The sequence below is a fragment of the Oncorhynchus mykiss genome, chromosome 10, assembly GCF_057628025.1.
Source record: "Oncorhynchus mykiss isolate SJ-2025 chromosome 10, ASM5762802v1, whole genome shotgun sequence".
In the NCBI taxonomy this organism is placed as follows: domain Eukaryota; kingdom Metazoa; phylum Chordata; class Actinopteri; order Salmoniformes; family Salmonidae; genus Oncorhynchus; species Oncorhynchus mykiss.
Genome location: NC_143031.1, coordinates 27,268,388 through 27,283,924, shown reverse-complemented (window position 1 = coordinate 27,283,924; position 15,537 = coordinate 27,268,388). Strand labels below are relative to the sequence as shown.

The 15,537-nt window shown below is 42.2% G+C and overlaps 1 protein-coding gene across 1 annotated transcript; it reads right to left on the bottom strand.

Moving 5' to 3' along the window:
* Window positions 1-12,593: 12,593 nt before the first annotated feature.
* alkbh4 (alkB homolog 4, lysine demethylase) lies at window positions 12,594-14,159 on the bottom strand. The gene is made up of 3 exons (XM_021617916.3): window positions 13,999-14,159; window positions 13,560-13,751; window positions 12,594-13,364 (listed from the first exon to the last, which is right to left on the bottom strand). The coding sequence occupies exons 1-3, from the start codon at window positions 14,104-14,106 to the stop codon at window positions 12,846-12,848; spliced, it is 819 nt and encodes a 272-aa protein (XP_021473591.3). The 5' UTR covers window positions 14,107-14,159; the 3' UTR covers window positions 12,594-12,845.
* Window positions 14,160-15,537: the final 1,378 nt, after the last annotated feature.

The window sequence follows — 15,537 nt, the reverse complement described above, 5'->3', positions numbered from 1 at the left end:
AATGAGGGTTACACAAAACGAGGCAGTCCCTCTGCCTTGGACAGAAGTACTCTCCCAAGTATAGAAAGATCTCTTTGTAGCCAATTATTAAATATATTTTTAGTTCTCTTAATTTTAGGAGAGAAATTCAAATGTTGTCTGACTAGGTGGTTTTTTGACAGATGTATTCCTAAATATTTAACACAGTCCTTTACAGGAATATTTTCAATTTCTTTATCATCAGAGTCAAATTAACATAACATTTCACATTTAGAAACATTCAGTTTTAATCCTGATGCAATAGAAAATGCAGTTATAGCATTAAGGGCATGTGCGACCTGGTTTTTGTCTCTTAAGAAAAGAGTAGTATCATCAGCCAGTTGGGAAATTTTGATTTCTTTGTTAAAAATGGTTAAGCCATACATAAATGTTCACCAAATCCAAAAAGTTTAAGAGACCTAAAGAGAAATTAATGTTCAATTGTGTCAAAGGCTTTACAGAAGTCCAGAAATAGGACAACCGCATCTGAGTCAATTGCATCTGAATAATCTATAAGGTCCAAGACTAAACGAATGTTAGAGCTTGTGACGGCCCTTCATAAATCCTGTTTGAGTCTCATTTATAATGGTATCTATTCCTTTCTTTAATCTTTTTTTAACCAATTGTCAATGAGAGAAGGGTCTTTATCAGGCTTCGGAATCAGTGAAATAAGGCCCTGTTTCATAGTGGAGACCATTTCCCCCTTTTTAATGCAATCTTGAAACATATTGAAAATCGGGTCTTCTAGTAACTCCCAAAACTGTCTATATAATTCAACTGACAGGCCATCAGGGCCAGGTGATTTCCCTTTTTTCATTGAATTCAGAGCCTCTCTAATTTCTCCAATTGACACAGGTGAATCACAAACTGAGTGGAAATCATCCTCAGTTACAGGGACACAATTCTGAATGTGGCAAATGTAACTTTCACAACCATCTTCCTGAAATTGAGAGTTGCAAAGGTTTTCATAAAAGGAATTGACAAATGGTGATATTGTAATGGGATCTTTGCATAAAACATTGTTAATTTGTTAGAGTATTTGAGTATTTGTTGTTTAAATCCTGTACTTTCCTGGTAAATTGGGTAAAAATGGTCTTATTAGGAGCATGTGAGTTATGTCCGTATACATTACAGATGATGAAAATAGCATTGTCAAGTTTAACAGTTACTATGACCCATCTGCCGTCTTGTGAAGATGTGGATTCTAGAATGTCACCTTTAAACTTGTGAATAAGTGTCAAAACACCAGCAGAATGATTTGATCCATGACTGAAATAGGCCAAATAGGCCATATCTCCCCAAAATTTCAAATCACTTTCACCCGAATGAGTTCTCTGAAGAAGGACAAAATCTGCATTACTGCGTTTACAGTATAAAAATAAAGCTTTCCTTTTTGTAGGATTTCTCAAACCCCTAGTATTCAGACTAACGATATTGAGTGAATTGAAAACGAACTCCTGCATTAAAAAATAAAGAACACAAATTAGATAACAAGTATTAATGTGAACAATGAAACAAACAGTGAACCTTGAGAGGATTACTCGACGGAAAACTACGCTCAGATGAGGTAGCGGTGGTTAACAGAATAACAAATCTATTTACTTCCTTTTCTTTGGCAAGTGTTCATCAGTTGTAGTTCGAACGGTACATGTATAATTGGCAGTACATTAACTGTACTCATGGTAGTACTCACAGTTCCAATTTGCTTAATGTCAACAGAGTTACCCAGTAATCATTCTTCCTTCGATAAATGCGTGTGGGCCCTTGAACCCCGCCTTCTTTCCTTATTGTCGCGCCTTCTGTATATCCTGCGGTATCAGAGCTTCTTTGATGCAGAGTTTCTTCTCGTCCAGAAACTTGTTCCCCTTGGCCATTTTCCATATGATGTCCCTGTAATGGCGCATAGTTAAGCGCAAGAGGATATTGCGAGGGGGTCCATCAGATCTTCGTTTCCCAAGTCGATGTACCACATCAATCACGTCTCTTAGCCTGTCTTTGATGCATGGTGCCACTTTTCCCAGGATATTAATGACTACTTCTCTAATATCCTCTCCCTCTACCTCTTTTACACCTTAGATTTTCAGATTCCACCTGCGAGAGTACCTTTGAAGTTCAGCTACATTCTCACACAGCTCATTATTTTTGGATTGCATTTTCTTCAGCTCATTCTCTAGGAACGTTATCTTTTCCTTGTTCTCGCTCTCAATTTTGTGTAGTTGATTGACAGTTTCTGACAGATTATCGATCTTCTTTGATGTTTCTTCTGTAGCCCGCTCTATGATGGACACTTTGGAGAGCGTGGCGTCTTGTTTAGTAGACAGGGACTGGATTGCAGAGAAAAGTTCTGACATGGAAATGTCTTCTTTTACTTTTTTTACCGATGGATTTTACTTGGGGTCTGAGGTAAAGAGGTTGCAAGGATTTCATCCTGGTCAGTTGTGTTCTTTCTCTTGCTTGAGATCGCGGCTTCGAGTGTATCCATGCTGCTCTGGTCCTCGTTGTGGCTAGCTAGCATGTCAGCCGTCTTCTGTGAGACTTGGATATTTAGTCTACTTTTGTCTTTCTGTCGTGTTCTTCCCATTCAACTTGACAAAAACTAACTCTAAACTTATCCCATGTCCATAAAAAAGTTATAGTTAGTTTCTTTCAATATTAATAGCCAATATTTGACTGTTAACCACCTAACTCTCAATATTGCTTTGAAGAGCGGAAAACACTCCCTCTCACAGTGACGCCATCTTGGAGTCCTCCTTAACCAACCATGTTGTTCCACCTCCTACATATGCGATGACATCACCTGGTTTAAACATCTCTAGAGACTATCTCTCTCTCTTCATTACTCAATGCCTAGGTTTACCTCCAATGTACTCACATCCTACCTTACCTTTGTCTGTACATTATGCCTTGAATCTATGCTATCGTGCCCAGAAACCTGCTCCTTTTACTCTCTGTTCTGAACGTGTTAGACTGCCAGTTCGTATAGTCTTTAGCCGTACCCTTATCCTACTTCTCCTCTGTTCCTCTGGTGATGTGGAGGTTAATCCAGGTCCTGCAGTGCCTCGCTCCACTCCCACCCCCCAGGTGCTCTCATTTGTTTACTTCTGTAAACGTAAAAGCCTTGGTTTCATGCATGTTAACATTAGAAGCCTACTCCCTAAGTTTGTTTTACTCAATGCTTTAGCACACTCTGACAACCCAGATGTCTTAGCCGTGTCTGAATCCTGGCTTAGGAAAACCACCAAAAACCCTGAAATCTCCATTGCTTACTATAACGTTTTCCGCCAAGATAGAACTGCCAAAGGGGGCGGTGTTGCAACCTACTGCAAAGATCGCCTGCAGAGTTCTGTATTACTATCTTAGTCTGTACCCAAACAATTTGAGCTTCTACTTCTAAAAATGCACCTTTCCAGAAACAAGTCTCTCACTGTTGCCGCTTGCTATAGACCTCCCTCTGCCCCCAGCTGTGCCCTAGATACCATATGTGAATTGATTGCCCCCCATCTATCTTCTGAGCTCGTGCTACAAGGTGACCTAAACTGGGACATGCTTAACACCCCGGCCATCCTACAAACTAAGCTTGATTCCCTCAATCTCACACAAATTATCAATTAACCTACCAGGTACAACCCCAAATCAGTAAACACGGGTACCCTCATAGATGTCATCCTAACTATTCGCCCTCCAAATACACCTCTGCTGTTTTCAATCAAGATCTCAGCGATCACGGCCTCATTGCCTGTATCCGTAATGGGTCTGCGACCAAACGACCACCCCCCATCACTGACAAATGCTCCCTGAAACACTTCTGTGAGCAGGCCTTTCTAATCGACCTGGCCGGGGTATCGTGAAATGACATTGACCTCATCCCGTCAGTAGATGATGCCTGGCTATTCTTTAAAAGTGCCTTCCTCACCATCTTAAATAAGCATGCCCCTCTCGAAAAATGTAGAACTAGGAATAGATATAGTCCTTGGTTCACTCCAGACCTGTCTGCCCTTGACCAGCACAAAAACATCCTGTGGCGTTCTGCATTAGCATCGAATAGCCCCCGTGATATGCAACTTTTCAGGGAAGTTAGGAACAAATATACACAGACAGTTAGAAAAGCTAAGGCAAGCTTTTTCAAACAGAAATTTGCATCCTGTAGTACTAACTCAAAAAAGTTCTGGGACACCGTAAAGTCCATGGAGAATAAGAGCACCTCCTCCCAGCTGCCCACTGCTCTGAGGCTAGAAAACACTGTCACCACCGATAAATCTACTATAATTGAGAATTTCAATAAGCATTTCTCTACGGCTGGCCATGCTACCCCTACCCCGGTCAACTGCCCGGCACCCTCCACAGCAACCCGCCAAAGCCCCCACCATTTCTCCTTTACCCAAATCCAGATAGCTGATGTTCTGAAAGAGCTGCAACAAATCAGCCGGGCTAGACAATCTGGACCCTCTCTTTCTAAAATTATCTGCCAAAATTGTTGCAACCCCTATTACTAGCCTGTTCAACCTCTCTTTCGTATCGTCTGAGATTCCCAAAGATTGGAAAGCTGCCGCGGTCATCCCCCTCTTCAAAGGGGGTGACACTCTAGACCCAAACTGCTACAGACCTATATCTATCCTACCATGTCTTTCTAAGGTCTTCGAAAACCAAGTTAACAAACAGATTACTGACCATTTCGAATCCCACCATACCTTCTCCGCAATGCAAGCTGGTTTCAGAGCTGGTCATGGGTGCACCTCAGCCACGCTCAAGGTTCTAAACGACATCATAACCGCCATCGATAAGAGACATTACTGTGCAGCCGACCTGGCCAAGGCTTTCGACTCTGTCAATCACAACATTCTTATTGGCAGACTCGACAGCCTTGGTTTCTCAAATGATTGCCTCGCCTGGTTTACCAACTACTTCTCTGATAGAGTTCAGTGTGTCAAATCTGTTGTCCGGACCTTTGACAGTCTCTATGGGTGTGCCACAGGGTTCAATTCTCGGGCCGACTCTCTTTTCTGTATACATCAATGATGTTGCTCTTGCTGCTGGTGATTCTCTGATCCACCTCTACGCAGACAACACCATTCGGTATACTTCTGGCCCCTCATTGGACGCTGTGTTATCTAACCTCCAGACGAGCTTCCATGCCATACAACTCTCCTTCCGTGGCCTCCAACTGCTCTTAAACGCAAGTAAAACTAAATGCATGCTATTCAATCGATCACTGCCCGCACCAGCTCCCCCGCCCAGCATCACTACTCTGGACGACTCTGACTTAGAATAAGTGGACAACTACAAATACCTGGGTGTCTGGTTAGACTGTAAACTCTCCTTCCAGACTCACATTAAGCATCTCCAATCCAAAATTAAATCTAGAATCGGCTTCCTATATCGCAACAAAGCATCCTTCACTCATGCTGCCAAAACTCGTAAAACTGACCATCGACTTCGGTGATGTCATCTATAATATAGCCTCCAACACTCTACTCAACAAACTGGATGCAGTCTATCACAATGCCATCCGTTTTGTCACCAAAGCCCCATACACTACCCACCATTGCAACCTGTACGCTCTCGTTGGTTGGCCCTCGCTTCATACTCCTCGCCAAACCCACTGGCTACAGGTTATCTACAAGTCTCTGCTAGGTAAAGCCCCGCCTTATCTCAGCTCACTGGTCACCATAGCAGCACCCACTCGTAGCACGCGCTCCAGCAGTTATCTCACTGGTCACCCCCAAAGCCAATTCCTCCTTTGGTCGTCTTTCCTTACAGTTCTCTGCTGCCCATGACTGGAACGAATTGCAAAAATCTCTGAAGCTGGAGACTCACATCTCCCTCACAAGCTTTAAGCACCAGCTGTCAGAGCAGCTTACAGATCTGCACCTGTACCTGTACATAGCCCATCTGTAAACAGCCCATCCATCTACCTACCTCATCCCCATACTGGTATCTATTTATTTTGCTCCTTTGCACCCCAGTATCTCTACCTGCACATTCATCTTCTGCCGATCTACCATTCCAATGTTTAATTGCTATATTGTAATTACTTCGCCACCATGGCCTATTTATTTCCTTAACTTACCTCATTTGCACTCACTGTATATAGACTTTTTGTTTTCTTTTGTTCCACTGTATTATTGACTGTATGTTTTGTTTATTCCATGTGTAACTCTGTGTTGTTGTATGTGTCGAATTGCTACGCTTTATCTTGGCCAGGTCGCAGTTGCAAATGAGAACTTGTTCTCAACTAGCCTACCTAGTTAAATAAAGGTAAAAACAAAAAAAATCCCTCTACTGGTAAAGATCTACTACTCACATCACTCCTCTCAGGTGCTCTCCCCCTAGACCCATCTTCCTCTATTTTCTTCACTGCCTCAGTATATCTGTTAAAGGTCCCCAAAGCACACACATCCCTGGGTCGCTCGTCTTTTCAGTTCGCTGCAGCTAGCGACTGGAACGAGCTGCAACAAACACTCAAACTGGACAGTTTTATCTCAATCTCTTTATTCAAAGACTCAATCATGGACAGTCTTACTGACAGTTGTGGCTGCATTGCGTGATGTATTGTTGTCTCTACCTTCTTGCCCTTCGTGCTGTTGTCTGTGCCCAATAAGGCTTGTTTTGCGCTGCTACTATGTTGTGCTGCTGCCATGTTGCTACCATGCTATGTTGTTGTTTTAGGTCTCTCTTTATGTAGTGTTGTGTTGTCTCTCTTGTCGTGATGTGTGTTTTGTCCTATATTATTTTTTATTTTCTTTCTATTTTTAATCCCGGACCCGTCCCTGCAGGAGGCCTTTTGGTAGGCCGTCATTGTAAATAAGAATTTGTTTTTAACTGACTTGTCTAGTTAAATAAAGGTTTAAAAAAAGTATTAAAAAAAATTACAACTTTTTATTTTATTTATTTCACCTTTATTTAACCAGGTAGGCCAATTGAGAACAAGTTCTCATTTACAACTGCGAGTTACACATAAACAAATGTACAGTCAATAACAGAATAAAAAAAAATCTATGTACAGTGTGTGCAAATGTGAAGAGTAAGGCAATAAATAGGCCATAGAAGCGAAATAATTACAATTTAGCATTAACACTGGAGTGATAGGTGTGCAGATGATGATGTGCAAATAGAGATACTGGGGTGCAAAAGAGCAAGAGGATAAGTAGCAATATGGGGATGAGGTAGTTGGGTGTGCTATTTACAGATTGGCTGTGTACAGGTACGGTGATCGGTAAGCTGCTCTGACAGCTGATGCTTAAAGTTAGAGAGGGAGATATAAGATTCCAGCTAAGGTGATTTTTGCAATTCGTTCCAGTCATTGGCAGCAGAGAACTGGAAGGAAAGGCAGCCAAAGTAAGTGTTGGCTCTGGGGATGACCAGTGAAATATACCTGCTGGAGCTTGTGCTACGGGTGGGTGTTGCTATCAGTGAGCTAATGCGGGGCTTTACCTAGGAAAGACTTATAGATGACCTGGAGCCAGTGGGTTTGGCAACTAATATGTAGTGAGGGCCAGCCAACGAGAGCATACAGGTCGCAGTGGTGGGTGGTATATGGGGCTTTGGTGACAAAACAGATGGCACTGTGACATCCAGTGTGCTGAGTAGAGTGTTGGAGGCTATTTTGTAAATTACATCACCGAAGTCAAGGATCGGTAGGATAGTCAGTTTTACGAGGGTATGTTTGGCAGCATGAGTGAAGGAGGCTTTGTTTGCGATAAAGGAAACCAAATCAAGATTTAATTTTGGATTGGAGATGCTTAATGTGAGTCTGGAAGGAGAGTTTACAGTCTAACCAGACACCTAGGTATTTGTAGTTGTCCACATATTGTAAGTCAGAACCGTCCAGAGTAGTGATGTTAGTCAGGCAGGCAGGTTGCGGGCAGCAATCGGTTGAAGAGCATGCGCTTAGTTTTACTAGCAAGTATAAGAAGTTGGAGGCCACGGAATGAGTATTGTATGGCATTGAAGCTTGTTTGAATGTTTGTTAGCACAGTGTCCAAAGAAGGGCCAGATGTATACAGAATGGTGGCGTCTCCGTAGAGGTGGATCAGAGAATCACCAGCAGCAAGAGCGACATCATTGATATACATTGGGGCAAAAAAGTATTTAGTCAGCCACCAATTGTTCAAGTTCTCCCACTTAAAAAGATGAGAGGCTTGTAATTTTCATCATAGGTACACTTCAACTATGACAGAAAAAATGAGAAAAAAAATCCAGAAAATCACATTGTAGGATTTTTAATTAATTTATTTGCAAATTATGGTGGAAAATAAGTATTTGGTCAATAACAAAAGTTTATCTCAATACTTTGTTATATACCCTTTGTTGGATGATATCTAAGAGGGTACCCATGGTTATTCTGTATGTCTTCACAAGGTTTTCACACACTGTTGCTGGTATTTTGGCCTATTCCTCCATGCAGATCTCTTCTAGAGCAGTAATGTTTTGGGGCTGTTGCTGGGCAACACGGACTTTCAACTCCCTCCAAAGATTTTCTATGGGGTTGAGATCTGGAGACTGGCTAGGCCACTCCAGGACCTTGAAATGCTTCTTACAAAGCCACTCCTTTGTTGCCCGGGCAGTGTGTTTGGGATCATTGTCATGCTGAAAGACCCAGCCACGTTTCATCTTCAATGCCCTTGCTGATGGAAGGAGGCTTTCACTCAAAATCTCACGATACATGGCCCCATTCATTCTTTCCTTTATACGGATCAGTCGTCCTGGTCTCTTTGCAGAAAAACAGCCCCAAAGCATGATGTTTCCACCCCCATGCTTCCCAGTAGGTATGGTGTTCTTTGGATGCAACTCAGCATTCTTTGTCCTCCAAACACGACGAGTTTAGTTTTTACCAAAAAGTAACACACTACGCCGCCAGGGACTCAAATCCTGCACTGCAGGATTTGAGTCCCTGGCGGCGTAGTGTGTTACTGATGGTAGGCTTTGTTACTTTGGTCCCAGCTCTCTGCAGGTCATTCACTAGGTCCCCCCGTGTGGTTCTGGGATTTTTGCTCACCGTTCTTGTGATCATTTTGACCCCACGGGGTGAGATCTTGCGTGGAGCCCCAGATCGAGGGAGATTATCAGTGGTCTTGTATGTCTTCCATTTCCTAATAATTGCTCCCACAGTTGATTTCTTCAAACCAAGCTGCTTACCTATTGCAGATTCAGTCTTCCCAGCCTGGCGCAGGTCTACAATTGTGTTTCTGGTGTCCTTTGACAGCTCTTTGGTCTTGGCCATAGTGGAGTTTGGAGTGTGACTGTTTGATGTTGTGGATAGGTGTCTTTTGTACTGATAACAAGTTCAAACAGGTGCCATTAATACAGGTAACGAGTGGAGGACAGAGGAGCCTCTTATTAAAGAAGAAGTTACAGGTCTGTGAGAGCCAGAAATCTTGCTTGTTTGTAAATTAAAAAAATAAAAATAAAAAAGGTGACCAAATACTTATTTTCCACCATCATTTGCAAATAAATTCATTAAAAATCCTACTTTTTTCTCATTTTGTCTGTCATAGTTGAAGTGTACCTATGATGAAAATTACAGGCCTCTTTCATATTTTTAAGTGGGAGAACTTGCACAATTGGTGGCTGACTAAATAATTTTTTTTGCCCCACTGTAGGTCTATAACAGTTTAGGTCTAGAGTGTCTCCCCCTTTGAAAAGGGGGATGACCACGGCAGCTTTCCAATCTTTGGGGATCTCAGACGATGCGAAAGAGAGGTTGAATAGGCTAGTAATAGGGATTGCAACAATTTTGGCAGATAATTTTAGAAAGAGAGGGTCCAGATTGTCTAGTCCAGCTGATTTGTAGGGATCCAGATTTTGCAGCTCTTTCAGAACATCAGCTGTCTGGATTTGAGTGAAGGAGAAGCGGGGAGGGGGGCCTTGGGCAAGTTGCTGCAGGGGGTGCTGAGATGTTGGCCGGGGTAGCCGGGTGGAAAGCATGGCCAGCCGTAGAAAAATGCTTATTGAAATTATCGATTGTCGTAGATTTATTGGTGGTGACAGTGTTTCCTATCCTCAGTGCAGTGGGCAGCTGGGAGGAGGTGCTCTTATTCTCCATGGACTTTACCGTGTCCCAAAACTTTTTGTAATTAGTGCTACAGAATGCACATTTCTGTTTGAAAAAGCCAGCCTTAGCTTTCCTAACTGACTGAGTATATTGGTTCCTGACTTCCCTGAAAAGTTGCATATCGCGGGGGCTATTCGATGCTAATGCAGTACACCACAGGATGTTTTTGTGCTGGTCAAGGGCAGTCAAGTCTGGGGTGAACCAAGGGCTATATCTGTTCTTAGTTCTATATTTTCTGAATGGGGCATGCTTACTTAAGATGGTGAGGAAAGCACTTTTAAAGAGCAACCAGGCATCCTCTACTGACGGGATGAGGTCAATATCCTTCCAGGATACCCAGACCAGGTCGATTAGAAAGGCCTGGTCGCTGAAGTGTTTTAGGGAGCGTTTGACAGTGTTGAGGGGTGGTCGTTTGACCACGGACCCATTACGCACGCAGGCAATGAGGCAGTGATCACTGAGATCCTGGTTGAAGACAGCAGAGGTATATTTACAGGGCAAGTTGGTCAGGATGATATCTAAGAGGGTACCCATGGTTACGGATTTAGGGTTGTACCTGTTAGGTTCCTTGATAATTTGTGTGAGATTGAGAGTTTAGATTGTAGGACGGCCGGGGTGTTAAGCATGTTCCAGTTTAGGTCAACTAACAGTACAAACTCTGAAGATAGATGTGGGGCAATTAATTCACACATGGTGTCCGGGGCACAGCTGAGGGCTGAATGGGGTCTATAACAAGCGACAACGGTGAGAGACTTGTTTCTGGAAAGGTGGATTTTTAAAAGTAGAAGCTCGAATTGTTTGGGCACAAACCTGGATAGTATGACAGAACTCTGCAGGCACTCTCTGCAGTAGATTGCAACTACGCCCCCTTTGGCAGTTCTATCTTGTCAGAAAATGTAATATTTAGGGATGGACATTTTTTGGTGGCCTTCCAAAGCCAGGATTCAGGCACAGCAAGGACATTCGGGTTGGCAGAGTGTGCTAAAGTAGTGAATGCATGAAACCAAGGCTTTTATGGTTACAGAAGTCAACAAATGAGAGTGCCTGGGGAATGGGAGTAGTGCTGGGGGCTGCAGGGCCTGAGCAGGGCTGGAGGCTCTACAGTGAAATAAGACAATAATCACTAACCAAAACAGCAATAGGGATAGGCCAACAAGTAATATATGTTTCAGTAAGATTGGATTTTTAGCATTTATAGCAATGGTTATCAACTGTACTAAAGGGATGGAACGTAAGTCATAGACAATGTAGGTTGTGGTGGCAGCTGCAGAGAGGTATTTGGGTGTGCGAGACTAGACATCAGAAGAGTGACAGGGTGTGTTAAGTGGTGGTGTCCCATCATTTCAGGTTGTTGGCCTGAGGTAGGACTAAATAGTGGAGTAGGGTGAGTGTAGTGTTAGATGGTATGGTATTTGTTAAAAGAATGTTTCAAGCAAAGTATAAGTGAGTTGTACTTCAGTCTACTAGGTAGCTGTAAGGCAGCATTTAAAGGATGCCAACCTCCGTTAAACCTCATCGAAGAAGCCTTCTAACCACAGCTTTCAGCCATTAGCTTTGCCCACGGCTGGCTCATGTGAACTACAATCCCGATACTGTGTTTTAACATTTAGAAGCATCAATGATTGTTGCTTGCGATACGGCTTTCAAAAGATATGTCCCTCATTTTTCATTCGTTATGAAGAATCGTTCAAATAAAAAATCCTCCATCCGATGGAACTACACTTCTGCTACACTTCCCGGCGCATGCTAAATAGCTAAATAGCACAGGTGGTCGCCTCTGATCTTCCGTCTGTTTCCATAAACAAGAGCTGTAATACGAAGAAATGACCTTGTGGGAACCCTAACCTTATCAAGTGGTGTATAAATGTAACCTTTTTTTCTCACTGATATGAAAGAAGGTGAATTTGCTTCCAAAACTGTACCGCAAGCGATGCGTGTTAATGAAAAAATTGAAAGTAGGGGTTCTTAACAAAACTCACCCATGGAGAAGACGCCTTCGTCCAATGACTTATGTGTAATGTAATGGAACTGAGAGTCATGATCAAGGGCTAGTGAAAGGGCTGGAAAGATAGCTAGATGGTCAAGTTTAATGTCCTCCTTTGACAGCCAACACATACACTCATACAATGCCAGTAACTTGCAATATTAGTTTAGTCTAGTGAATAGGACACTCTAGCTCTGTCAGAAACTGAATATTACGTTGTCCATGTCATAAGCCGTGAGTCGTCTATTAACTACCCAACACTGGGTGCATGCCCACTTTATAACATTCCCAAACTAACTGGGCAATGAGAACCACACATGAATAACATGCGCGCAGAATCGCATTAGCGGAAACGAAGACTGTTCTCAGGGCAGGCCTGGTTATAGCTAGCTAGATATGTTCGAGTCACGTCAGGGACAATTTTGGCTAACTCTTTTCCTAACCTGTTACGAAAAGTCACTTCTGATAGTCAAAACTGGCAGACCTGTGCTAAGAGCAGTGTGAGTATCCAGTAATACAATAGCCAATCACTACAATACATAGATTTCAATGGTCTGATTTATTTTACAAAATACACTCAAATACACACTCCTAGCAAGAAATGCAGTACAATGTGTCACCGTGTTATAACATAGTTATAAGAACTGTGAATTTACAGTTAAATTAATCAAACAATCCAACTGTATTAGTGCAATGCTTAGCCAAAGCATGTCAAAATAGTGTGCATAGAGGCTGCTTTCAGTCAAGGACATAGGATTGAAAAAAAATGAAACAGTGATGATTGCAGTCTTTCTATATCGGTGTACCCTCAAAGCTCAGAGCTATGTCCAGCAGTTGGGAGCCCATGTTTTGCTGCTCTCCCCCAGACATGAACTCAGCAGACAGCTCCCTGTAGGTACTGCACACCCTGCGCTCATGGATGTCATGTCTATGGATGGCATGTTTCCATCTGTGACGTGCTTCGCTGTATACCACCACAAGGGATCTGCAGGGAAGGTGCACAGACACTCGGACCCCCCCCGGTCCTAGTTCTGTCAGGCCCTCCTCCAGGGACATTGTGAGAGTGGTGTCTGAGAGCAGGTTGACGGTGACCAGACGCTCCCCCCACAGCCAGCTGTCATCCAGGTGGGGATCAATAGCAGACCCACGCTGGGGGTGGTAATCCAGGTTGCACTGCTCCACTGGTTGAAACCCGGCTAGGACCGGCTCCTGGGACATCCGTAGCACCAGTTTACGGCTGATTGGAGGCAGGCCGCAGAAGCCACCAAGACGCACTTTGTGTTTTTTGAAGTTCACTTTAGGCCCAAAGTCCTGTAAAGACATTTTAAAAAAGTGGGTTATTCTTTCTCGTTAGGAGTGAATGGTTGCTATCATGGGTACCTCCCATGATAGAAGAATGAACCACTGGTCATTGTCAGAGGTGATTCTGCAACTCATGCTGCCAGCCCCTATTCTCTTGCCAAAATTGCGTCATCTTGCAGCAAACGTTAGAAGATGACAACAAACCTGTTTCCGTCGACCAGACTGTGACTCTCTCCAGGCGTTGAGGTCCATATCGGTTATCAACTCATTCTCCTCCTCTTCTGATATGAAGTTATTCCATAAAAAGATTCCAGGGAAGGGAAAAGACAGCTGCTGCCCACCATAATTGCTCACAGCTCGTCTCAGCAATGGGTCGTACATAAAATCGTGTCGTATCTAAAGAAAGTCAACAAATCTGTTTAAAGAATCTCATGAAGTCAGTGCTGTAATAAGTGCTTTCCAGACACATTATACAGCTAAACAGTAATACGTAATATTACTGTAGTTTAGCTATAATATGATGTATTTGTTGACAGTGCTCAGACAGGGGGGCTGGCTAACGGCGTTTGCTTCAGAGCGCTGTGTCTAGCAACCGAACAGGATCTTATTTACATTATCTATTTTTCAGTTAACACAAACTTACCGGTTGACCATTCTCCGATAATAGTCCATTTCCATTCACGCTCTCACACAATAAACAAGTTCGAATCCCCTTACAACCACAATTAGCATGGTGAATTTCCGTCGCCATTAGTAGATTACGTGTCCCACCATAACAGGACGTAGCAAAAACACATCAAATGCATTTAAGTTCCGCATTGAACAAGGCAAAATGCATCAAATACAGTAGAATCATTCAAACCCAACAGTAGAAATGTTTATTTGCTCTTTTCACATTAGTGTCTCATGTTGTAGTCACTGATGCTTGCAATAGAGGCTTTGTAAGAATGTAAAAGGTATGAAGAAATATTACAATAATTATTTATTTAAAAACAAAAACAAACCTTACAGTACATAACAAACCATTATTCTCAGACAATTTAGGGTCAAATAGCAAAAACACATCAACATGCTACGCATGTTGGGCATTGCAAAACTAAAACATTTAACAGCAATGAATGTGATGCAAAATATTTCCATTAAATAAAGTTTTAAACCATGCTTGCCAACTTTCAGCTGGTTAGAACTACAGTACAGAATTGGATTCGAATGAGTTTAACAACATGTGCTTCTGTTTTGAATATACCAAACCACCGTATGAGCTCAGAATTTCAGTTTTAAATCACACACACACAATTATTTGACCGATACAATTACATCCATTCCTGCATATATGTTATCATGGTCTAGAATGAAAACTCCATTCAGTACTTAGATAAAGGGACCATGCTGTACCTTGTCTAAAATACAGTCATTTTAAAGAATCCTAGTCAAATGAAAAGTGGAACAGTTCATGATATTGAGAACTCTTAAAGTGACATCCTCTTTCCCAACATTATGCACCAATCCTCATTCAATTCCTTCTTGCTTGTCCTTATCCTAAAACAACCTGAAACCTGAAACAAAGTTTAAAGAGATATCATGAATTTATTTGTTACACATTCAGCTAATCTATCGGTGTCTATTGTCATATAGTCATTTAACTTTTGTTTTTATATTATATCTCTTGGTTAAAAAAATAGTATTGAAGATGAGTGTTTCAGGTATATTGCTAGTTATTGCAAGTGAAGATTGATGGAACGTAGATGGTGCTTACATACATTTTTGTCAAAAATGATCATTTTCCACAACCCATTCTAGTATAGAGAACGATAAATATAATGTTATTAAATATTGACAGTCAGCTACACTAGAACTGTTCCACGAAATACACAGACAAACCCTTGTCAATCCAATATTGAGAGATATTATGAAATGTGTTGACGGTATCTCATGTCCTCACCCTAAATCTCTCCTCCAACAAGGACAGCTCACTGATGAGGTCAGTGATGGCATTAGTGAAAGCCTCCTGAGGACTGTAGTCTGAACACGGATCACAATCTTGTGATCCAGAGGATGAGGGACCTTATAGCCAGCAAAGAGCACCTGCGGGGTCCTTCAGAGGTTGTCTGCAAAAACAAGAAAATTAAGTTATGAAGAGTTTTACAATTATATTTTAATGCACTAAAAATCGAAATGAAAT

What these genes read in the sequence shown, in the direction of transcription:
- alkbh4 (XM_021617916.3), bottom strand. Translation starts at nt 14,106, where the DNA reads ATGGCGACGGAAATTCACCATGCTAATTGTGGTTGTAAGGGGATTCGA. An exon ending in TATCGGAGAATGGTCAACCG is followed by an intron (nt 13,752 to 13,998) that starts GTAAGTTTGTGT and finishes GACTTTCTTTAG; the next exon opens with ATACGACACGATTTTATGTA. An exon ending in AGTCTGGTCGACGGAAACAG is followed by an intron (nt 13,365 to 13,559) that starts GTTTGTTGTCAT and finishes ATGTCTTTACAG; the next exon opens with GACTTTGGGCCTAAAGTGAA.